At 44.2% G+C, this 25,846-nt stretch overlaps 1 protein-coding gene across 1 annotated transcript in view; it reads left to right on the forward strand.

Annotated features, from left to right (window-relative positions):
• LOC146862838 (gamma-aminobutyric acid receptor subunit gamma-1-like) overlaps positions 1-25,846 on the forward strand; it is a 644,159-nt gene that overhangs the window by 115,379 nt on the left and 502,934 nt on the right. Inside the window, exons 2-3 of the mRNA XM_085643311.1 lie at positions 20,247-20,395; positions 24,881-24,948. Of these exons, the coding sequence (XP_085499437.1) occupies positions 20,247-20,395; positions 24,881-24,948 (217 nt within the window). The remainder of the gene's footprint in view (positions 1-20,246; positions 20,396-24,880; positions 24,949-25,846) is intronic.

Raw genomic sequence — 25,846 nt, forward strand, 5'->3', positions numbered from 1 at the left:
CAAAAAATAATGAATTTCCTATTAGCTTTGGCACCGTTTTACAGATCTGCACACAACTTGGCAAAAACCATGTTTAGCTAACTTTTGATATTTTGAGTTTTATGCAGGCATGTCTAGGTGGTACAGTTAAATGATGGGAAAAAGCAGCTTTTCCCCTTTTAAATTTCCAATGAATCACAACAGAAAGAAACCTTGATGAAAACTATAGCAAACTTCTCATACAACTAAAACTTCACTCAGGATGCTTGGTTTGGAGTAAATCTGTTCAGTAGTTTTCAAGTAATTAGCATTACAATAAGTTGTTATTGGGCTTGAAAGGGTTAAAAGTTAAATATAGCTTGACATTTAGAGTGCAGGCAAGTCTCAAACCCAGATTTGCAGAATGTCAGTAAACCTACACTAAAAAGATAAGAACTCCCATTGGACTTTAGCTCTTATTGTCTATTTCAAGTCTGTAGTACTAAAGTTTAGTTGGCAAACCTGCTAAAATTGGGTGCACAGCTAAAATACCAGGCCAGACCATAGGCCCGGACCCTTGGGTAATTTGTGCTCTCTATATTTAAAGGTTGAGTGTAGCTTAGTTTGGCAGTGTGCAACAGTTTAGCAAATTATTAACAAATTATTACCAAATGGTCACCTTTTGCTGCTCACCTTTTGCTGCCCTAAAACTCTGACCCATTGATGGATTTGCATTAAATGCCATATACTAAGGGTAAGATAAACATGCCAAGGTTCTGCCAAATCTAATACTGGCCCGTGATTTAACACTCAAGATTTTTTGAGTTTCTGGGAACAACTCTTGTCTTTCCTTGGTCTAAGGTTGCTCCTGCGGTAATTCACATATTTTGTAGGAAAGATTTTTTTTTCCTAATATTTTGGTACCGTTTGATGAATCTGCAGAAAACGTGCGACAAAAAAGTTTATCCACTATGGCTCCTTTATGGGATGTTTGACAGCAAGCAAGGGCCCAGCAGAAAGGAGTGGGTTCCTATAGTATTTTTCATAAAAAATGTTCCTGTCTCTTAGAGAGAAAATAAGCTGGTTGAAAGTACACCAAATTTAGTATAAAGCTACAACTTTAATCCATTCAGTAGTTTTCCAGAAATAGCATTTAAAAAAGGTGTCCAGAGTGGGCATAGATGGTTTAAAAGTTAAATATTGCTCTCGCTGCAGTTCCAAAATCCAAAACAATTATTTCTGATTAGCCAATGCCACAGATCTGGAGAAACACATATGCAGTGCTGAAGCAATCTGATTGGCAGGCCGTAGCAAGAGAGAAAATGTTGCGGCTGCCATTTCGGGACCTGCAGCACTTATTGTGCCACCCAATTAAATAGCGTTTTTAAACTTGTTTCAGGCCTGCCATTGCAGCCTGTATGCAGTTTTAAACTGCCAATTCGACCTGGCAAAATTAACCTTTTGCCAGGCCTAAAATTCCTTTTTGATACAAATAAGATACCCCTAAGAAAGGGCCTACATAGCCCATAGAACAGGGTCCAGTGTATTTAAAAAGTTGGGGATGCACGTTTAAGTTTTATACATCCTGGTAGTTGAAAAACTCCCAAATTCAGTTTTCATTACAGTGAGGCCTACATCTCCCGTAGGATAACATTGGATTACCTTATTACCTTTAATAGGTGCTAACATTTGGTTGGAAACAGGCAGAGATGTCATCTTTGGTCACAAAAGAATTATAATTTAAAATCCTCTGTAATGGTAAAGTCAAATTTTGAAAACACTGCTTATGGAAAATGTGCATTTTTTTGTCCTAAACATTTGGGGCCTGTATCTTTGGCCACAGGACTGTGAATAGAGTGACAGTTGGCCTTTGTGCATGCCTCCCAGACAGTGAGACAAAGAGGGACTAGTGTGTTGTTCTGATGGGTCTAGTCAGTAGGCCGCTCATCACTAGACCTAGTTCTAAAAAATGGAAAGGCACGGCCTGTAAACAATTGGGAGTCTTATGACAAGCAGGAACCAGTGGTAGGTTGTTTTAGGGGATGCATAGTTCCACACACAGGGGGTTATGGTCCCGATGAGGACTTTAATCTAGTGCGGCACTCAAAACCCAAACTTCAAGCTCCTGATTAGCAAAATCAATCAGTTTAACACTGCCCCCTCTCAACAGTTGCCTTGGTTGGGGAAAGGGTGTCATAGACTTCACTTACATTAATGAGATTGTGTAGTTTATTGAGTTGGTAAAGGGTTCCCCCTATCTCTCTGGGTTGCCTATCACTTCCCGATAGAAAGGCTATTGAACATAGTTTGTGAATGCTCCACTTGTGTAGATCCCAGTTTCACATTAAAATAACCCCAAAAATGACATTATAACCATTATGCAGGCAGGGAGCTAAGGTGTCCTCAAGACCCTACACAAATTCAGACAGCACTTTAAGGTTGGTGATATGGACTGCCTCAAAATAGCCATCATAAAAGTTATTGAAACGATTCACAAAACATTGGGCCATGTGGTTAGAAGGGCTTAGATTGAAGGACTATCCAAGTCGATTGGAGTGACTTTACAGTCCAAGATGATTTTCACCCAGCAGGGTAGGCCCGCCTTGGTCCGCCCAGCACTCAAACAGGCTGCAGGGATGGAGTAGGAACTCTCCAGGAGCACTTCCTTGGAAAATCAGGTCTTCTGAAATAGGGCAATATCATGCATACGTATATACCACACTCAGTCATCATATACCAATTTACTGGCTAGTCGTGCTACATTCCAAAAGAGGATGTTCACACCATGCTTTGGGGTCCCTCCCAGGGGTTTGAGTATGCCCGTTAGGTGGCATGTTCCCCACATTACTCTTGTACGCACTAATTGTGTCCAGGGTGGATTAAGTAGTAATAATAGGGACCCTGGGCTCCTTTGGACGGGGTAAGTTGGCACTTTGTGATGGCTGCGCCCCCTTTGGGTGACCTCAGACAGGTCACCCAAAGGGGAAAAGAGACTGGCACAGCAAAGTGTGAGGTCTGCCTGGGAGTAGGGTGCTGGCTGCGAGCTTGCTTGCTTGCTTGGTCTCAATAAAAAAGCCCAGGGGGCAAAACCCTAATCTTACTACAAAACAAAATAGTATATTTCTTTAAGTAACAGTAAAAAGACAATGTTTATAGTTGCAACAAACCACGTTGAGCATCAAACTCAATTTGGGTTACATACATTGGTTCCAATTCAAAAATTGTTTTGCTTAGGTTTAGTCCTAAATTGCTGCATACTGCTGAATTTAATGAGTAAGGAGCAAGTTAGGAGTATTCCTGGTTTAGCCTTGAAATTTAGTAATATGCCAGTATTAATCACACTCATTGCAAAATCATGGAAAATAGGCTCATAGATCATAAAATTTCAGGCCTTCATTTATTAAGGACTTGCGCTGTCCTTGCATGATGCGTGTTGTTGCAAGACAAAGCACACCTTTAAATGGGATTTATAAAGACATTCAAGGGGCTATTTGCATTGTCTTGTGTGATTTGAAAAGAAATGTAAAGCAACGCAGTGGCATGGACTGTGTTGCATTACATGTCATTGTGGTAGACATTCCATGGGGGAAACATGGGCATTCCCATGCATCCACCCATGGAATTTGATGCAATCCCAGATTTACTAATGATAGTAAATCTGGGATTGTGTGAAAATGGTGAGCCAACCACAGAAAGGTGTAACAATGAGAAATATGTTTTTTTCTACTTGTTACATCTGTTTTTTTGTGATGTATTATGCACCACTCATATACTAAGGAAATTGCCTTTTATAATTGTTTTTGTGCAGGAAGGTGTCCCCTCCTGTACAAAACAATGCTGTTTGTAATGCAGGCACCCTGGTAGCATGACTCAACAGTGTCTGAATTGGTGCTATGCAGTTACAAGTGCTCCAGCGCAGACAGAGAGCTGAAGGGTGACATATCTTAGTAGATATGGCACTGTTCAAATCTCTTCCATTCATACAATGCAGCACAGCAACTCTGCTTGCTACTCTGCTTTGTATGAACCTTTAGTAAATACACATCCAACTATAGAAGAGAATGCAGCCTTGAAAATCGGTAGATATCAGGATTCATAAAAACACTCAATATGATTAAGTCCTTGTTATTTTTATAATAGAGATCCAATGACAATTCCCTAGGCCACAGGGCAGCCAGGTTCTCCCAATGAGACATAACCAGCATCAAATATTTCAGAGCATTAGGAAAGAAATCACAAACGTCTTTCTTTTGTGATTCTCCTTCAAATCATTTTCCTACAACATCAATGTTCAAGCATGACCAAATCTCCTTTGCTTAAATATCTTACAATTGATAGTGTTTGAAAAGAAATCAAGCCTTTATTAGATGAAGTAAAATGTTCTTCATTCTGTATGTTTTAAATCATCTTGTATAAACTATTTTCTAATTTACGTCTTAGTAGCAAACATAACTACATTGTCTCCAGTGGATGCAAACAGCAAAACATCATCAAATATTTGTAGTAATTTTCAAAAAAACTAAATGTTCACAATACAAACCCTCCTTCAGATTAATGCATTCCTTTCCAGTCTATCCAGCATGAGTATCATAAAATGAACAACAGAGTAAATGATACCAGGTTAGGATCATCTGAACTGATCTTTGACACCAAATTCTGTTCAAGCCTGATGATATTAATGGGCATTCCCTTTGCTCAGTCCTACAAATTCATGCCAAGAAGACAGATCCATCAGTGCAATAATTAATAGGGTAGCCATATATGACATCCATATGTTAGTGAGTGTTGCATTTTGGCACCATGAGTCCATGTCAGTGGTCATAATGACTCCCCTACTGTGCTGTGGGATCTCAAAAAATATTGGGCATTGGCATTACATGAGCTCTCTTGCTATTTTAGAAGACAGGGCATGAGATATTCTGGTGAAATAAAATATGTCTATATTTGTATTCTGAAACTGAAGAAAATTAATGATAATACAAACATATTTTAATAATTTGGCATAGTTTGTGAATTTATATTAAATTTGGTTATTTGACCATTGTTGTAGGGTAAAAAAAAGTAATGCAGGTCATACGGTGGAGCAACTGTTAAGATAAATTGTAAATCAAGCAAAATATAAAATGCTGTTTTACACATTTTACTGTATAAAATACATGATGGATTGATATTGTTTTAAACATTTTATTTGATAAATTACATGATGGACTACTCAGCCGTCATCGTTAAAAGATATTTTAATTTCGAAGAGATGATAGTGTCAATAGCATGTACCTGATTTTGTGTGGCATGAAGATCTCCAAAGAGTAAATTGAGTAACAATATATAGAATCAAGGGTAAGATTAGCAAAGGTCTATTCATTCTACTTCATCTGTAGGAAATGGAATCCAACCGTTTAATCCCCTTAGATTTTCCACATTATGACCTCCTGGTTTTGGACTTTTACTGCAGATGTCACCAACTGATTCTCACTCACAGTAAATTCTGTGGAAATGGACTGAGGGTGCTACCCTCCAGCCTCTGCCTTCAAAGATAGAGAATGTGTAAGATATCCTTAGCTGGTTACAAGTGAGATGAGCATGTGAGACTACATTCTATTTCAGCCTGGTATCAGTGCATGGGTAGTCTGTTGCAGAAGGGAACATTCAAGGATTAGTGCTGGACAGTAAATATCGTTTAGAACGCTATTTTTACAACGCGGACTTTGACCCCGCATACATTTTCTCCACAAGTGCACTTACCCCGCATACCATCACTCTGCATTTTTTTACTCCGCATGTGCTTTTAAAACGCATGCCTTTAACCTCTTCAATGCCCGTGACGAGCTGGTCTCGTCATGGGCCGCGGTCACGCTGTGCCCATGACGAGACCAGCTCGTCATAAACCCCGCCCGCTAATACAACGGCCGGCACAGGGCGGGGAAAGGGGCGGGCACTGAAGGGGTTAAAGCGCAAATCGTTGTAAAGGTATGTATGGTAAATGCACATGCGGAGTAAAACAAAAAAGATTTTGGGCGGCAATGCACGTCGTTGTGAGGAAACAGGCTTTTCCGTTTCCTCACATCGACGTGCACCGCCCCTCACAGAAAGACGACGTGATGCAGGAAGCAGAAGGTAAGAAAAACAATGAGGAGAGAGAGGTAGGGGGGAATGGGAATGGGGTGGGTGTTAAGTTTTTTAGGGGTTAGGGTAGTGTATGTGTAGTGTAGGGTTGTGTTTGTGTAGTGTAGGGTAGTGTTTTAGGATTTAGGGTAGTGTTAGTGTAGTGTATGTGTAGTGTAGGGTAGTGTTTTAGGGTTTAGGGTAGTGTTTTAGGGTTTAGGGTTGTGGTGTAGGTGTAGTTTAGGGTAGTGTTTGTGTAGCGTAGGGTTGTGTTTTAGGGTTTAGGGTAGTGTTAGTGGAGTGTAGGGTAGTGTTTGTGTAGTGTAGTTTAGTGTTAGTGTACTCTCACTTACCTGCAAAACTTTTACTAGGAGTATACCTTTACCACGCATGCCTTTACTTTGTAATGGCATGCGTGGTAAAAGTATAGTCGTGGTAAAAGTTTGCGTTATTATAAAATGCGGGGTGATAGAATTTGTGTTATAAAAATTTTGTGATGACAGTATGTGGAGTGATGGTTAGCAGAGTAACGTGATATATTCGTGCTGGCCTGGTGCATGCCTTATAATGTGAGTTGGAATAAATCGTGTACATCTGTAGTGATTACTGAAAGGATGTACGGTCTCTGAATTATAACTTATAACTTAAGGGAGAAATCTGTCTCTTCTCAAACTTTCATTATACTTAGGCATAGAGATACTGGTCAGGTATCAATTTTGGGATAGAGCGTTACCCCATGTCCAGATGAACTGTCACTTCTGTGAAAACTGTATTCTTTATTGCACTTGAAAAATTATCATATTTTCCTGACTCAGACATAATCAGATTCCAGGGCTTTGTCCACCCTATGGGGCTAAGGTCATTACTCTGCTGGAAAACAGGTTGATCAGAGACCTCCCAACACAATAGAGCCATTGAACAGTGCTTGGGAAGGGGTGAGGAGGAAATCTGCATGTTTTAATTAACTGTTTAAAGGGCACCTGACCTGGCCAGACCTCTGGAGTAAAACACGAAAGGGAGTCTTCTTTGGGGTTTTGATGGGAATGGATCTGACAGCTGTGTCATTGTGGTGGGAATAGAGTTTCTAAAAATTGTCTTTTCAAAGACCACTTCAAATTGCCATCTTTCAAAAAAGTCCAAGAATGCTGTGCAGGAGGGTAGGGACATGAGTGGAGTGTTGATGTGACATCCTCGGATTGGCCAAAGGTGTCCACCTCTACTTAATAACAACTCCACAAGTAAGAAATGGAAGCTACCTCACTGGACCTAGGAGGTATTACAGTGACAGAGTGCCCAGCTAGAAGGAGAAGGTACCTGACCCCAATTAGTTGAAGGACTGAAGGACTGTGTCCCCAACTGGGATCCAGGACTTGAATGGATTTCTCCAGGCCCATTGATTTTGGTCCCCTTATGTCCCCTGATGAACAATAGGGGAAATAGATCTGCTGGGCGATTCTGGAGAGTTCCCCTACAACATCTGTGTAGTAAGCACTGATTCTGCTGACACACAGGTAACCTGCAATTATCCATGAGGCTATGGGACTTGGGAAGAGCTGCAGATTTGGTGTTCTGCTTGTTAGCTGTTGGGAGGGAACTGTGGATGATGCCCCCCAAAACAGGAGAGACCATCAGGAGCCTAGAGCATAAGAACAGGTCCAATGGCTGGAGTAGAAAAACAAGTTCCAGCAACAAAAGTTAACTTTAGAGGTCAGGAAGCCTTGAAAGCTTACATTTGTGGCCTCTAAAGTTAACTTTTGTTGCTGGAGCATATATTTGTGCTCTCACACTACAGTATATCATTAAAGAAAATCGAGCTGTTCTGGATGCTGTGCATCAACTGGGCAATAAATTCTACAGCTTGAAATTTCTCATGCCCAGGAAATTGTTCAAGGTGGCACTGATGAACAGGTTATCTTTTAACAACTAACTAAAAAACGGTCTGTGTCAGGGCGAGTACTAAAAGAGCAGATCGCAGCTAAGTATCCCAAGAATAAAGCACAACAATATGATTATGGTGACAGGGTAGGTGAGTTTTAGCTCACCCAATCTCGGAAAGGCAGTCTAAATGTACAATATAATGTATCAAAGGTATGGACGGTAATTCCCATACGAACCCCAATTCCATTACAGAGCAATTTTCCCTGTTTTATTAGGATCTCTACTTTCAGCCTTATGTAGACTGCCGGTCAGAGATTATGACTAGGCCTGGGCTAAAATTCCGTTCCGCTCGTGGAAATTGTGATAATTCGACATTTTCGCGTTCCGAGGTGAGCGCGAAAATGTCAAAATTTCCGCAATCCGCATTTACCGGAATTTTTTGCTTGCTCGCGCTGTAAAATAATACATTCTCGCGTGCGCGCGATCACGTTGCCTGAATCCCCTGTGTTCGCGACAAGTTTTCCCGATCCGGTCGCGTTCTCCACGAGATGTTGGATTGTTGGTAGCCATTTGTGCTGTCTCGCGCCCGCAGTAACGTCATTCGTCGCGCGATCACGTCTTTCTTCTCGCGATCATGCACCGCAAGACAAGTGAAAACAAGATGGCCGTGCCCACGAGCAACCGCATGGGTAAGTTGGCGAGCCGCAACCACGCAAAAAATACCGCGAACGGGCGGTAAAAAAACTTCCGCATCTTCGCGATATTTCCGCCTGTTTGCGGAGATTTTTAACATTTTCGCGATAATTTGCGAAAGTGAATTTCGCAAATTTCGCCCACCCCTAATTATGACATACATACAGAAGTGTAGGCTGCCCCACTTGGGGAATGTTCAGGCACGTGAGTTAAAAGCTTAGTTGTTTATGGGTGAGGTGGAGGTGGCCTTGGTAGCTCTCTCCTCAGGAAAAGCGGCAGGGCAGGATGCTCTTCCCTTAGAGTTTTATAAGGTATTTAAGGATGTACTAGGGGCGCTAGGTGGCGCACTAGCGGAATGGCCGCACTTTCGTGAGGCTCCCGCAGCCCGATGTAATTATCCTTCCTTTATCCTGCTCAAGACAGCGGAGGACCTAAATACCCGCATCGCTGGTGACAGGAAGCCCTTACGGAGACTCGCTGAAGGTTTGGGGCGAATCGTGCCTGGGGAACCGGAGATACGAGGCGCCGAAGCCCCACCAGGAAGCTGCTGTGGAGCGCAGGAGAGAGGGACGGCGGACAGGGGCAGTACCTGAGCCCGAGGCCTCCCATGAGGAAACAGGCCGCAAGCACCGAAGCTGCGTGGAGGCAGCGACGACCCCGACCGGGGAGGCAGAAGCGCCTGGCAGGCTTGTGCACCCACGGGAGTTGAGCGCTGGTGCTCCTGGTGCTCGCACAGCACTGTGACTCTGCCGAGCTGATTGTCCGGGGTGCAGGCGGGCCCACTCTGGAAGAGCGGCCGGGAGTTTCCCTGGGAGACGAGAGAGCGCAACGGCCGACACGGGGCGAGGACTGCGCCCCCGCTGCGGCGTTGAAGGCATCGGTGGAGGCAGCAGGTAGGGGTGTCGTGGCGCTACGCCTCTGACCACAGGTCAGATCAAAGGTTTTAATGAGTGCCCCCACCTTGTGGCAGGTATAATCGCCCCAAAGGAGATTGAATGCTGGAGCCTGATAGCGCCGAGAGCTGCCGGTGGACGCACTGAGATTGTAGCGGAGATTGCCACGAAGGCTGCTAGACTGGTGGTGGAGGAATGCGGAGAGGAGATTAGTGTGCGGGCACCATAAGAGAGTCACCGGGGAGACGCTGTGACACATGTGTTGAACCATAGTGGGGGCAAGACAGCTGCTGCCCCCTGTGTATGCTGGGGTGAGGAGTAAGCGGCTGCCAGAGTTTGCCTCTGGTGAATGTTTTTCGTCGGTGGGGGGCAGTGAGAAGCAGTGATCCCCCCCCTTGAGGACAGAATTGGAGGGTCCGGCGAGGGCAGACGTGGACTGTCGGACACGGCGGAGGAGGCGAGAGGCGATAGGGGCCGGTAGCAGTACTTGGCAGCAAGAGCGGTGGAGGCGCCTGGGCCGGGGACCACGACAGCGGAGACACCATGGGCACGCCAGAGGCAAAACAGTCGAAGCTACATTTCGAGGGAGCGCGCCGCGGGGCGCAGTCTCAGCAAAGTGGCCAACATCAGGAGGGGCGCAGTGAATCCCAGGATGGAGCTGTAGGTGGGACAGCAGACACCCAGAACATACTACAAGAGATACGTCAGGGGTTTGCCACTGTAGTGGAGAGGGTGGACCACATGTCTACCAGAAGGGACGCGCTGGTCCACAAGCTGGAAGGTCATGAGGAGCGGATTCAGGAGGCAGAAAGGCGCATATTGGAAACTGAGGATGCGATGTCCAGACACAATATGCAGCTAGCTAGGATGGATAACCTATTAAGGGTGATAGCTGCAAAGAATGAGGATTTGGAAGCACGCAGTCAACGCAATAACATACGCGTTATGGGAATAACGGAGTCCACCAATGTTGGGAGGCTGGAGGTATACGTTGAAAAGATGCTGCTGTCCACCGTCGGAGCAGAGGAACTGTCTAGCCAATTTATAGTGGAGCGTGCCCACAGGTCGTTGGGGCCCCGACCACAGCCGGGCGCTAACCCGCGCCCAATAATTGCGAGACTGCTGAATTACAGGGACCGTGACGTGGTGCTTCGGGCAGCCAGAAAGAAACAAACTATGGTGTATGATGGAAACACCTTCTCGATTTATCCGGACTTCACCCCAATGGTCCAAGAGGAAAGGCGTAAGTTTCTAGATGTGAAAGCAAAACTGCGTAAAGCGCAAATAGATTATGCGCTGCTCTATCCGGCGTGATTGAGGGTGACGCACCAAGGCAAGCAACATTTCTTCACTAAGCCGAATCAAGTGGAGGACTTCCTGAAGCAAGTGAGAGCGGTGACTCGTGGTGGAGGTGCAGGGGTGTCGTCGCGATCAGTAGAAGCGAAAGGGGACGCAGAGGGTGAGGACTGACCAGGAAGAAGGAGGCTCCAGTGGACTACCTAAGACCCGGGGACTGTATATGCTATAACACGCAGGAGAGGATTGGCCTGCTGGCGAAGTGATGGGGGTACGCCCCGCCGAGCTGAGCAGCTTATTGTCTTCATCGGGCGACCTCTGGTCCTCTAGTCCTTGCCTGTGGGGACTGGATCGGGCTAGTGGGACGGAAGGTTGCTGTGGGTCCACCTAGTAGAAGCCCTCAGCGGGTATTACACACGGGCGAAGCGCTGCATCCCCATGTGGGGGTGAGGGTGCTGTATATGTCTAAGTTGGGGTGGGGGGGTACTGGGAGGGGTGATTTTGCTGGCATGTTGGGGTTGCTTCAGTGGGAGGGGGTGGGGGCTTACGGGTTGTTTGTTGGTTTACAAATGTTGCACATCAGGGAGGATGCTATTGGTAACACGCCAGGTGACCGGTTGGAGAACTTAGGCATGAAGGCCTTGTACTTGGCTACTGTGCTGGGATGTTGGGCACGACATAGATTGTGTGGCCCCGCTAGGGTGGCGCGCCAGGTTACGTTCGAAACAATAGATCATGGATGAGAGGGATGTAAACAAACTGAATATCCTTACCTGGAATGTACGTGGGATGGGAGATGCAAGGAAAAAGAGACAATTGTTAGCCTACCTAGGCAGACACCACACACACATTGCTATGCTACAGGAAACGCACTTCTCCCCTCAGGGAAACAATCGCTTCGGGTGCAAGTGGGCTGCCCACAGGGTGTTCTCTTCCTACTCCTCCTATGCGCGCGGGACGGTGATACTAATAAAAAAGCAGGTCCCTTTCTCCTTTGGAGGAGCATCGGAAGACGCGCAAGGTAGATATTGTCTTATGTGGGGACAGTTGGGCTCGGTGTCTGTTACACTGGCCTGCTGTTATGGGCCTAATGTCGATGACCCGCTTTTCTTTTCCACGCTGTGGGCTAGGATATTGGAGGTGGGCTCCCAACATATTATCTGGGGTGGAGACTTTAATGCTACGCATAGCCCGAGGTGCGACAGATCACACCCGGCCCGCATCATTATACTAAAGCCGCTGGAGTACTCAGGGACACCATCGCGGAATATCAGTTGGTGGATGCCTGGAGGCACACCCACCCAGACACTAGGGAGGGGACTCACTTCACGGCACGGGCGGCTTCCTGGGCGAGACTGGACTATTGGTTGGTGTGTAGGGGTCTGGGGCCAGCGATAGTTCAAGTGCAGCACTTAGCCCGCACTTACTCAGACCATGCTCCGGTTAGGCTCACACTGGTGTCATCAGACCTGGAGGTGCCGAAGGGCGGCTGGCAGATGAATGCGGCAATGCTGCTCGACACTGTATTCCAGGAGGAGTTGCTGGAGGAGGTATATGACTTATTTGCCCGCAATAAGGGCTCGATGTAAAGTGTGGAAATTATATGGGAGGCCTTCAAGGTAACAATTCGGGGGTTTTGCATAGCTAAGGGGTTCGGGGTGCTACGAGACAGAGTCCGCTCACTGCAAACATTGGAAGGGGAGCTGAAAAAAATTGAGGCGGAGCTGGCACTGCGGCCGTCTGCTGACGCCAGATAAGGTTTAGAGATGCCCTCACGGACTACATGAGCACGGCGAAAAGGGAGGTGAACTTTTGGGGTAAATACTGGAGGGCCAGAAGCTACGGTGAGGGAGACAGGCCCGGGAAGGTGTTGGCGGCCCTGGTTCAGAAACCTCGGTATGCCAATTATATACTAGAGATAGAGGAACAGGAGGGTGTAGTCCTCCGGGACTCGGATGGTATACTGACTGCATTCATGAGGCATTATGAACACCTATATACCTCCACGAGGCGAGATGAGTTGAAGTTGGAAGATTTTTTGGACGATGTAGCGTTAGGATGGCTCAGCGATCGACAGCGCGAGTTCTTATGCGCCCCATTTGACCTAGATGAAGTGCGGGAGGCTATCATGAGCATACAGTCGGGGAAAGCTGCTGGGACGGATGGTATTCCAATTGAATTCTACAAAACATATATAGATATTATGGCCCCGGTGCTGCGTGAAGTGTACGAAGAGTCGCTGGAGGTTGGTTACCTACCGGCCTCTATGAGGGAGGCACTGATGGTTTCACTGTTGAAACCAGGAAAGTCGCCGAGGGTGTGTGACTCTTATAGACCGCTGTCCCTCCTGAATTGCGACGCCAAAATACTGGCGAAACTGACTGCTGCCCGCCTAAACCTCCTGCTCGAAAACTTAATACTCCTGGATCAATCGGGATTTGTCCCGGGAAGGGCCACATCCCATAACCTGCATACGCTGTTTACGGTGCTCAATAATGTTGCGCCGGAGCTGCCCCTAGCTGCGATCTTCTTAGATGCCACTAAGTCGTTTGATTCGGTAGAGTGGAACTACGTCTTTGGCGTAATGCTGAGGATGGGCTTCCCTCCCCTTTTCCTGTCATGGATTAGATTGTTATATACAAAACCAGAGGCTAAGATATTGATAAATGGACGAACGACTGGGCCACTGGTTATCACGAGAGGCACTCGGCAGGGGTGTCCACTTTCTCCGTTGCTCTTTGCAATAGCGATGGAGCCGCTGGCGGCGAAATTGAGGCAACGCCACAACGATAAAGCACTGAGGTGTAATTTGCGGCAAATCCTCATATCCATGTACGCGGATGACATCACACTGTACATCCGGGATCCGCAAGAGAATCTGAATCCTATCCTGAGGGAATTTATTATCTTTGGAAAGCTGTCAGGAATCCACATAACTGGGGCAAATCAGGTATCTTCCCGCTGACGCAGGCGACCACGAGGTTTGAGCCAGACTATCCGCTAGAATGGTGCGACGAAGAGGTGCGATATCTAGGAGTAAAGGTAATAAGGGACAAGGACGAGCTCATGCGCTTGAACTATGGCACTTTGATAGTACGCATTGAGGAAAATGTGACTTGTTGGATTGCATTGCCTCTGTCGATGGCAGGACGAGTGTCCCTGATCAAAATGGTGATCCTTCCCCAGTTGCTATATTTATTCCTTAACATCCCATTTTATCCGGGGCGACACTTCTTCGCGACGCTTCATTCAGAACTAACGCGATTGGTCTGGGGGGGCCGACAGCCGCGGCTCCAGAGGGACATTCTCACCAGACCATATTCGAAGGGGGGCTTTGGAGTCCCTGATTTTGAGTTATACTACTATAGTGCGCAGGCCCATTACGCTTGGTACTGGATAGTGCAGCCTAGATATATGCCACAAGTAGCGGCGGAGCACTGGCTGGCTCAGCCGATACCAATAGAAGGGGCGATATTTGAGCAGGTAGCGCCGAGAGATAAGAGCCCGACTACAGTAACATGTACAATAAGCGCCTGGAACCGGATTGGACGCATACTGGGTGCCCCCATGACGTATGCGGCCTCACTGTCGCTGGCGTACTACCCTAACATGCCGTTGCTACAGGAGGCCGTATTCCATCAGTTCAAAAAACAGGCGCAGATTGTGACGTGGGGCGACCTGTACAGAGAGGGGCGTTTCTGCACAGTGGAGCAGCTGCTTCGGGGCCAGCAGCAGACGGCGCTGGACGCCTTCCTGTATCTTAGACTACGGCAGGGGATGCGTAAAGCCACCCCGAATTTTCCAGAGGAGCCTGAGGCGCTGGCTCCGCTGCAGGCACTGCTCAAATGCACGACAGCTACAAGATTAGTCTCGCTCATTTATAGAAGGGTGCATACGCAGAAGGAGCTGATTGATCCAGCCTCCCGGGTGCGCTGGGATGAAGAGCTTGGAATGACGCTCTCCGGTGAGCAGTGGGAATTTTGACTGAGAGGGTGGCGGCCAGTAGTAGACTCCGCATGATACACTATAAATACCTACATAGATTGTACTACACACCAGTGAAGATGCTTAGATTTAAATTGAGAGACTCGGATATATGCGACCGGTGAGGAGTGCCCGAGGCGGACTTTTTGCACCTGGCGTGGGAGTGTTCAGGGGGTGTATGAATACTGGCGGCAGGTGTTTGACGCTCTTTCCCGTACGACGCACACAAATTGAGCCCACGCCGGTGATGGCATTGTTGTGGTATGTCAAAACGATACAGGCGACGCACCGAAAATATGTTGCACTGGCGCTCCTCATGGCGAAACGACGGGTGGCCTGCAGGTGGGGTAGGGGAAGGGCCCCGAAGTTCAAGGATTGGATAGCTGACTTGGTAGTGTGTCAAGAGCAGTTGGCCCTATATTCGGAGCTGCTGCCCATTGCTTCCAGGCCGCGGAATATTTGGGCTCCCTTGACCTGCTATTTGCTGGAGTGTCCGCCGGGGGGATCGAGACCGGAGAGCGAGCGGGACGTTGCTAGAGGGGGGGGGGGGAGGGGGGAGCACTGACACGAGGAGTTAATGACCACATGAAGCTGGAAAGCGGAGGCGGGGTGGGGGTGAATTGCTACCCGATACTGGCAAGTGATAGTACGACATAGGAAATGTGATGATGGGACACAAAGCCTGTTTATTTCTCTGCACAGATTGGGGCCCTGGGAGGGACGGTGTGGATTTGAATGTCCGGGTGGGCGCTGGGGGTTGGTTGGTGGATTCCTCTTCCTGCAGAGTTGTTAAGGGATGTACTGAGGCGTGCTGCCACAAATGTACATATGGATAGAAATGCCGGTACAGTTTGTATGAACCGAGGACATGCCGGTCTCTGTAACTTGTGTATACTTTACCAAAAAACGAATAAACAGAGTTATAAAAAAAAAAGGTATTTAAGGATGTACTAGTTAGGGAATTCTTAAGGCTCGCACAGCATATCCATGACGGTGGTGAAATCCCCGACTCCTTGAAAGTAACCAACACGATGGTATTTTTGAAGAAAGACAAGCCATCAGAAGACATCGGGTCATACTCACCTATCTCCTTGATCAACTCAGCCGCTAAATGGTTTGTTAAGGTCCTACCGATGAGACTTGCTCCTTTCGTTCCTATGTTAGTCTCTGAACAACAGCATGGATTTGAATCAGGAGGGGACACTACGAGTCACACTAACACAGCAGTCTCCATGATCCTATTAGATGCAGAGAAGGCCTTTGATCGCGTGCCCTGTGATTGTATGTGGGCTACGCTGTGTGCTTTCGGTGTCAGTGACATTCATACAAATACTACAGGCATTATATAAGACCCCACATGCTAGGGTGATATACTCAGGGAGGTACTCAAGTTAAATAACTCTAAAGCACAGGTCCGTATGAATTTTATGCCAGATGCCCCAGTGGTAGTCGATTGCTGTATACCTCGGTGGTAAACTGTACCTGAGGTGGGGGAAATAATTAAATTCAACTATAAGCCTCCGCTGATATTAGTCATTGCCAAAATGAAGTCATGAAATAAACTACCACTTACTATAATTGAGCAATGCAATATTTTTAAAATGATCATCCTTCTAAAATTTCTTTTTCTTTTTTGAGCCATCCATGAACTAGTTTTGGACTCTTTTTTAGGCGCCAGGAAGGAGCCATTAGACATTTTATTAAGGGTGAGCGGAATTAGCGAAATTCACTTTCGCAAATTATCGCGAAATTGAGCAAAATCTCTGCGAGCATGCAAAATGTTCGCGAAGATGCGCAGATTGCTTTTCCCGCCCGTTCGCGATGTGTTTTTGCGTGCTCGCGGGGAAATATATCTCCAACTTGCCCATGCGGTTGCTAATGGGCGCGGCCATCTTGCTCGCGATGCTTATTTCCTGTTCGCGATCGCAATGACATATTCGCGATCGCAAACACTCGCGGGATAGCGCGACTGGCTACCAACAATCCAACATATTGTGGCGCGCACGAACGGACAGGAAAACTCGCCGGCGAACGCAGGGACCCGGTAAGTCGCGACGCGCGCGCGAGAATGCATTTTTAAAGTGCGAACAAGAAAAATACTTCCCTTTTGCGGCAGGTTGCGAAAGATTTAACATTTTCACGCTCTCCGCAGAACGCAAAAATGTCAAAATATCGCAAATTCCGCAAGCAAAACGAAATTTACCGCCCAGGCCTACATTTTATATGGTTCTACAGGATAGCGAGATGAGCAATCCGACTTATGAATCTCCCATATAAACAAGGGAGGCTTCAACTTCCCGATTTTAAGTTGTATTTTCGGGCTGCGTCTTTGGGGCATTTGTGTAGTTTATTAGTCCCAGACAACTCTGATCAAGTAGATTTCCTTTATTAACAAGCACTAGGTTTAGACTATAGGCTTTTTTTTACCAGTTGTGGCATCCAAACTACTATAAGAGGGTATGTTTTAAGGTCATGAAGGATACTATTCATATCTGGCAGGAAATACATAATAAATATTTAATTTCTTTTTAAAATAAAGAAACGCTGCTATGGGACAATCCAGCCTTCCCGTTAGTGTTTCATGATCCAAAAGGAAGGGCCTGGGCTCTATATGGGGTTCAGACCCTCCGGCAGGTGTATGACGTGGATGGTTTTGCTCTTTTTCTGGATTACAGGCTAGCTATGTGCTTCCACATCACTTTTTCTTTAAATATTTAAATGAGAGAATATTTCTTGACACGTTGCAATTATACGATGAATCTTGAAGATACTGATTTAATGGTGTTTCTTTATAAAGTAGGTAGGAAACCAATGATAAGTTTAGTATATCAGGCTCTTTGTCAGCATGTAACTGATAATCTGCAACTGGCTTCAAAATGGAGTTGGCAACTTCAAACAGGTGCTTATGTCACAGGTATACAGAGGGCATTGGAGATTTTTGACAGATCAGTCTATTCTATTAACCGGAAGCCTCAACCATTCAAGACTATCTGTCTTTTATACCACAAGCCAGAAATAATCTCTAAACGGGGTCCCAGTGCTTTCGGGAATATAACTAGGTGCCCAAAATATAGGCAGCAGTCGGCAGGCATGGCTCATATGTTTGTCACATGTCCTGCCCTACAGCAGTATTCTTTTGATGTAATTAAGTGAATGTCTTCTTGTCGTGGCCTGCACATGTTCTTATCCGCTAAAGAGATTTTGATGGGTGTTAAATATAAATGTGATGGTGGTATCAAGTGCCTAGTGTCAAGAAAGATAGTTTGTGCCTGGTTATGAATGGCCCGTGTTTGGATTTCTGATGCCCCTCCTAAAGCAACTGAATGGTGGTTTCTTCTGAGACAAATATATGAGTTAGAGCGGGCCCTTGCAAACATTAGGAGGCCCTTTTTCACGCTGAAAATTGGATAAAATCTGGGTGAGTCGTAGCTTGGGCCTGACACATTATAATGCTGATTAATTGTTTTAACGTTTTTTCTCTCTTTTCATTTATATACTGGACAGGGATGCCCCAAGTATGCATTTATTTATGTCTGTTTCAGGAATATTCTGCTCCCTAGATATTTTATGTTGTAATATATTAGTATATCAATAATGATGTTTTCTGCTTTTCATAAACATACTTTGTTTATCAAGTCTTACGTATTGAACGTTCTGAGTTGAAATAATAAAAAAAAAATATGTCAGGAAGCCAGAAGTAAAGTCTCCTGTGGGTGAGAGCTGATCCCCAGGAGTGCAACAAATACCCCCCTCTTCAAATTCGTCCGTATGAGGTTGGTCAAAACTGCATGAGAGGCATGGTCCTCTGCAGAGACCATGCTACAAAACTGAGCTGTATTTTTGAAAAATGCCCCCGGAGAGGACCAAGCTCCTGTGGTTTGGCACAACCTCTAATATTTCATTTTAATTGGGAGATGGGGTGCATAAGGCCCCTACCCTGAGGTGACATATAGACCTGGGAATCCCATCCCCCAGTGAAAGAAGGGACTTCATCTTGTAATTACAGCAGGAGTCAAGAAAAAGCACCATTGCTCTCCATGGATGGTAGACCTGTGTCCATATCTAGGGGGGAGGTAGATGGAACGCATCGTGGACATCCCCCCTGGAAGTGAGGCACAAGAATGGAGCCAGAACCACTCAAGACAGGAGCTAGGTGCCCAAGAGGGCACAGGCTTCCAGTTCCAAAACGTGGAAACTGCTGCAAGAGGCTGCATTTAAAAGAAAAGGCAATGCAGCGCAAGGGCTCATGCTATAACACAAAAGGCCTTGGGAAATGCTTTTTGTGGTACCCCAGGATGGGCGGGGAATCACCAACAGTTCAGTAGAGTGTTTGAGGGGACTGACAGAAGTACCCCAGCAGCCTCCACAACCCACAGACGATGCACCAAGAAAGTCACCAAAGTCTTTAAGGGGGTTATAGCCATGACCCAAGTAGAGGCCTTTCATGCTTGCCAGCGCTCCCTAAACCTTGTGTCTGTGCATAAAGGCTGTGGAGTGCTGTGAGCCCTGGTGGTTGGCACTAAAGCGGCAGATGAAGAATGTTAAAAGTAGACAAAAGACTCATATATGTGTTGAATTAAATTGATACTGATTTATCAACAATGTTCATGTTTAAATAATCATTTATATAATGATTTAAAATGCTTTATTGACACCTTCGATGTTAACAGTGAATCCTGGCAGGCCTTAATGAATGTCATTGAACGATGGTACCCTATCTGTTTAAAATGTTGTATTGTTTTATTTATATTGTTTTATCATGTCATACTTCTACTTTTACTGGAGTCGTGACACCCTGACAAAGCCACTGTCTTTTGAGAACAACAGCCCCTTATATTGTGTCTGGTATGGGTGGAGGGGTGTTTTGGTAAGAGTGTTCAGGACCTATGAAGGGTATAACGTGTTATAAGGGTATCAGCATAGATATTTTCATCGAGCTAATTATAGCTATTTCCAAATTAATGGGTAGTATTTAGTAGTATGTGCATAATAAAGTAATTTTCCATTCTATAAGAAGAAAACGCTGCCTGGCCAATGATTTATTGAGTAGTTTTGTGATGGATCAGCAAGCCGGAAGTACTAGCCTACTCCACCTCTCAAGGGTCGGCCTTGTGCTGCTCTGCTTTGCTACCTTGAAGGAGCCAAGTGTTACTGTTGTGTACTTAGTTCTCCGTAACAGTGAGTTGTGGGCTTAATACTTGGAAAGGACTCACATCCTTCGCAACTAATGAACCATTTGCTTGCAATGTGTTACTTAAATGCCTCCTAAGGGTTGATGATTGGTTTCCAAATATGTTGTTGTAGATTTCTGTGTCTCTCCGTACTGTCCTTAAGCTTCTTTAGCAATGGGAAATATGTTCAGCTATAATTATCTGGCAAGATTCATATTCATGATCACCTTTCATGTATTAAATGCCTTATATATGATTTCTAACTCATTAGCACTGAAAAGGTTCACGAGGAAGAGGAAGAGGACTTGACTTTGAACCGAACATGGATTCTAGCTCCAAAGATTCATGAGGGAGACATCACTCAGATTCTAAATTCTTTACTTCAAGGCTATGACAACAAGTTTCGACCTGATATTGGAGGTATGTGTTTTTGTGCACCATAAACAGCTCAAATCACTTGACAGTCCATATTTTTATACCATGACAAGCAACCAGTTAACCTGTTTATGTTTGGGTATGGTAATCTATATGAAGGTTACGCATGTGATGTAGCTTCTCTTTGAAAAGAAGTAAAACATTGCCCTCCTATCTTTTCTGTTATATTCTTTAGAGCTGAATAGAACATTCATACACACTTAGGGCCAGATGTAACCCCCTTCCATTTTGCGAGTCGCAAATTGCGTCATTTTGCGACTCACAATTTACGACTCACAAAATGGAATGTACAACAGCATCTCAGACACTGTTTGAGATTCCTAATGGGGTCGGAATTGACCTGCCTCATCAATATTCATGAGGAAAGTTGCAATTTGTAACCTATTGAGAATGGCCAGTGCTTGCAGGGATGGTAGCCTGCCGGGGTCAGCAGACCACCATGTCTGTGACTGCTTTTTAAATAAAGCAGTTTTTTAAAAATGCAGGCCATTTTCCTTAATGGAAAATGGGATGCATTTAAAAAAGAAAAATTAAATGTTTCTGTTTCATTTTTAAGAACAGGCAGTGGTCGCTGGGACCACTGCCTGTTCTTAAAAATATTTTTGCATACATTCACAAAGGGGAAGGGGACCCCTGGTGACCCCTTCTCGCTTGTGAGTGGCTTACCACCTACTTGAAGTAGGTGGTAAACTGTGAGTGTTTTGCGAGCGCAAATGCAGTCGCAAAACAATGGTACACACCATTTTGACTCATTATTGGGAAGGGACGCCCTTGGCATGCCCCTTCCTAATAGCAACTCTCAAACGCTATTTTGCAATTCACCGAATGGCATGTGTACATACCACCACAGTTTTTTGTGGTCGCAAATAGGCCAATTTCTTATTACTGACCGCAAAAAAAATCTGTCCCTTAATCTCAAACTGTGTACACATTCTATCTTTTCCTTTGTAGATGTTTGCAGGTGATGCCAAACCTATGATTAGGACAGATGGTAGATATTAATTAGGGGCAGAGTGGGTGCACAATTGTAAAACAAATAAATAATTTGACACAATTTAAACACATTAAAAAGGCTGCTAATATGGCAGATTTAAAGAATCACGTGCTAAGCCCTCTAAATAAGAGATGTACATTAAGAATTGTAAAACAAATAACTAATGCCCATTCATATATTCACAGTGTTAACAGTTTTCCTTCAGAAAGAGAGAATAGGTGAAGTTGTTGGCTGGAAAACTGGACTGGCTATAGAGGTGCAGGGGATTAGATGGAGTTGATTGTGCCTGATAAACAAAACGTACTCAGAAATGTACTTCTGTTGATTGACCCCTACATTTACAGTACCGTTCTGCCAGAATGCACTAATCTTTTGTTTTAAATGAACAATTGTCCGTGGGACACATTTAGAGGCAGAAATCTTATATATGCCTTTAAGGTATTCCCTATTTTAAAGATTATTTTAAAGAACAAAGGTCCTTAGCTTAAGGTAGGTAAAAAACATTTCGACATAGACTTCAATGAGAACTATGGGTAGTCTTCCAATGTCCAGCCGGACAGAGGAACGTTTATTTAGAACAGATGTAGCAGAAGTTAAACAGAGTGAAAGAAAGGAGAAAGGATGAAACATAGACACAATCCTGTACCGAGCTTTACAAGAAGGAAAATAAGGAAATGAGAAGAAATGGCAGGCAAAAACTTTGGAGCAAATGGTGGCTTAAAGTACAATACAATCTTAAATAAGCTCTAACCCACAGTTACCACAATACAATTTACACAATGGATAAATTGCGGTACTGTTTTTTTCAAACAGTACCGCAATTTATCCACTGTGTAAATTGTATTGTGGTAACTGTGGGTTAGAGCTTATTTAAGATTGTATTGTACTTTAAGCCACCATTTGCTCCAAAGTTTTTACCTGCCATTTCTTCTCATTTCCCTATTTTCCTTCTTGTAAAGCTCGGTACAGGATTGTGTCTATGTTTCATCCTTTCTCCTTTCTTTCACTCTGTTTAACTTCTGCTACATCTGTTCTAAATAAACGTTCCTTTGACCGGCTGGACATTGGAAGACTACCCATAGTTCTAATTGAAGTCTATGTCGAAATGTTTTTTACCTACCTTAAGCTAAGGACCTTTGTTCTTTAAAATAAGTAATCACCCGAGGTCCAAAGCTACCTTATCGGGTCCCCTTGTTAATTATACTGTGATTTAAGGTATTCCCAACATGGATTGTGTCAATTTGTACACTGTATCCTTGGTATTCCAAATCCCTAGTCAAACAAAAGGGAGGATTTGTTGATGTTTTGACACCGTTTAATTATGAGGCTCTCATCAGAATGTGACAGACAAAACAAAGATACTTTAACGGTGGACTGATGCTTCCGCACCTCATGCTAGTTTCAAATATATCCGAGGTCCTTGTACAGCAAACCCTGGCATCAGCCGTCAAGTGGTGCCTCTGTAAAACAGATCCTAAGCAAAGCAGGGGTTGGGCATGCACCAAGTAACAAAGTCCAGAAAGTCAATATTGAGTTTCAAAAAAAGTCTTTATTATCAATCGCTTAACTCTCACGATCTTGGAATGTTATAGTGAGCCAACGTGTTTCATTCTCACAAAGGGAACTTCATCAGGGCTCATTAGGTGAGTATCTGTAAATGAAGTATGGTTGCTACACGTGGTTGCGTTTCCCCACGAGTCTAGAGGGCACAGTGTAGGGTCTAAGGAAGCCAGGTGAGGCCTATTTCAGAGGAGGCCAACAGCAGGGTCTAGGGCAGGTCCTGTTTGAACTGGACAGTTCCAGGGAAGGCCTCTTACTTCTACCCATGGAGAAACTCTTTCCTGTGCACCGTATTAAATGTAAGTATGATCCCTTCCCATTTTCCTCCTGGACACATATTTACTCAAAAGGATTGCATCTCAAACCATATCCATAGCTGTAATGTGCCTTTTAAAATCGAGCACCCAACAATTCTTAAAATAATGGGTGTTCAATTCCTTTCCAAGGCATCACCACCATGGAACCTCTTCTCCTACCCCTGAGAGCAGATTTTCACTCATGTAATGGTAAGCCATACAGTGGTAACATTATGTGTGAGTAAATAGTATTAGAAGTGTAAATTTAAATTTAGTGGAGACAAAACATGTATTTACATTCATAATATAAACCCAACATTGGTGTCCAAAGGGCTTTGTGAATCATGCTTTCAGAGCAGGGCTTCAATACGAAGACAAAAATGAACTTAACTAGAAAATGAATGTTTACATTCTACAGGCGGTTTTAGTAGGTTGAGGGCCATTTTCCCAACTAATGAGGAATTTCTGGGACACATTTACTCTTTTTTTGTGGTGGGAGCACAGATGTACTCCTCAAACTCAAATGAGAAGTGTAATTAGTAGTTGAGACTGGCGTTGCAGGGGTGAAGAAGCACAGCAATTGAGAGTGACAGGTAAGTGCAACTAAATTTGAAGAAAAAGATGTGGCTGAGAAACTTTACGCCATCATTTACTTGATTGGATCAATGTATTCAGAGATTGAGCATCCTTTAAATATTTATTTGGACAAATGGTACTTGGCTGTATGTGCAAGGGACATGAGACTAGTCAGGGAACTAGTGAAAAAAAGTAGTTTGTTGGTGATTGATCATTTGGATTTTAAAGTTGCATAAAACCCTCCAGGAGTGGAGAGTAGAGGGGACTCACAATTCTGTGAATATACTCAAAGAGGATACCTCTACCACCATCTGTCAAAATATTAACAGTTAAAAATGAAAATCCATGGTTCTTATTGTTGTACGATATTATATTGGGGTCAGTAATATTGACCTACAATTATTTTGCATCCAGTTCATCGCCTAATATACATCAATATGGTAAGTGTATTATTATTATTATTATTATGATTATAATTTCAACTTTAAATCCTGTACATCACCTTATAATCTACTGTATTCACCTGTTATACATACCTCTAATTATCTTGCGATTTAGGAATATGACTAAGTAGTGGATTTGGTTGAATTGTCATACAATGTAATGCACACAATATAGTAGTGTTATACCGGTACTGAGGATAGTTTTTAATAATATTGTTTTAGATGACCAATAAAATAATATTCTGAAGATAAAGAAAATTAGATTTTACAAACGTTTAGATGGCAAAAGACAAAAATGCGTGTCACATGGCATCCAGAGTTCAAAATCTCAGTGGTTAGTTATTCGCTTGTCTAATTACTTTAATCAGTCTTGACACTCGAGTCTCAAGATTTTAAAAGAAAAACATGGCCCAAACTAAATTGCTGTCAAGTTTATATGCATTATTTGTGGGCACCTAAATGCATCTTCTTGACATGTTTGATCTTCAAATGTAGAAAATAGTGTTTATTTGAATAACTTTGCTAGTTGCACTATTGCTGACGTAACTTCACTGGAAATATAAATTCTGGGTTGAATATTGATTATTGTTTCTGTTTTCAGTGAGACCAACTGTAATTGATATTGATGTGTATGTCAATAGCATTGGTCCAGTGGATCCGATCAATATGGTAAGTCACGACCATCAAGCAGTGGGACACTGAAGCACCTGTAATTACCATTTGACAATACCGCTGAGAAAGTTAAGGACTAAAATTGTTTGAGGCATGTAGTGTTATTTGTAGATCATGTTCTCACTGCCCAACTGTATAGTATACCATGCAATCACTACCTAAAGACTCAGAATGGGTCCCTGTGAATACCCGCTGAAGCATTACATTCAATACAATGTGAAGTATTGTTACAGCTTTTGCAACTCATTTTACAGCATACATAAAATACAAATATAAACATTAAAAAAAGAAATAACTACCCTCACTCCAAATATAACATGACAGTTGATATACACGTTAAAGTAATTGTCATTAGAAAATTCAGTACATGTTTATCTGACCCGAGATTACCGGGTTCAGAAATTGATGTCAGGCAATAATTTTGTGATGAGTATCAAAAGGAGAGTGAGGAACAGAAATGGCTAGTACACTTCCCTGTAGGATTATGGTGATAATCAAGAAGAGCTAGCTGTACTAGTAAGGCTCATGTAGTGTGTGTCAGAAAAACATATTAGTTTTTATGAAGGTACTCATCTACCAACCTAGTTGGTGGCATGCTTCTTCATCGGTCCCCACCCAAGGCACCGAGTGTGCCTCGGGTGTACTGCAACGTCTGTTTACAGAGGAGCGGATAGTATTAAGTGAGTGTGCAGTGATGGTGTTAAGGGTGTAAGTTAAAAAACTGTCCTAAGGGTCCCAAGATCCACAGGATAATTTATTCGTGGGCCCTTGGTAGTGTTTAAAAGCAAGGCTAGTGGATGGGGTTGGAGAGACATATGGGCTCTCACATCTGGTGTGGTCAACTAGTTTCAGACAGGCCTTGTGTTAATTCTGGCTTACATCAGGACATATGTGT

This window comes from Triturus cristatus, chromosome 2_2 (genome assembly GCF_964204655.1).
Source record: "Triturus cristatus chromosome 2_2, aTriCri1.1, whole genome shotgun sequence".
In the NCBI taxonomy this organism is placed as follows: Eukaryota; Metazoa; Chordata; class Amphibia; order Caudata; family Salamandridae; genus Triturus; species Triturus cristatus.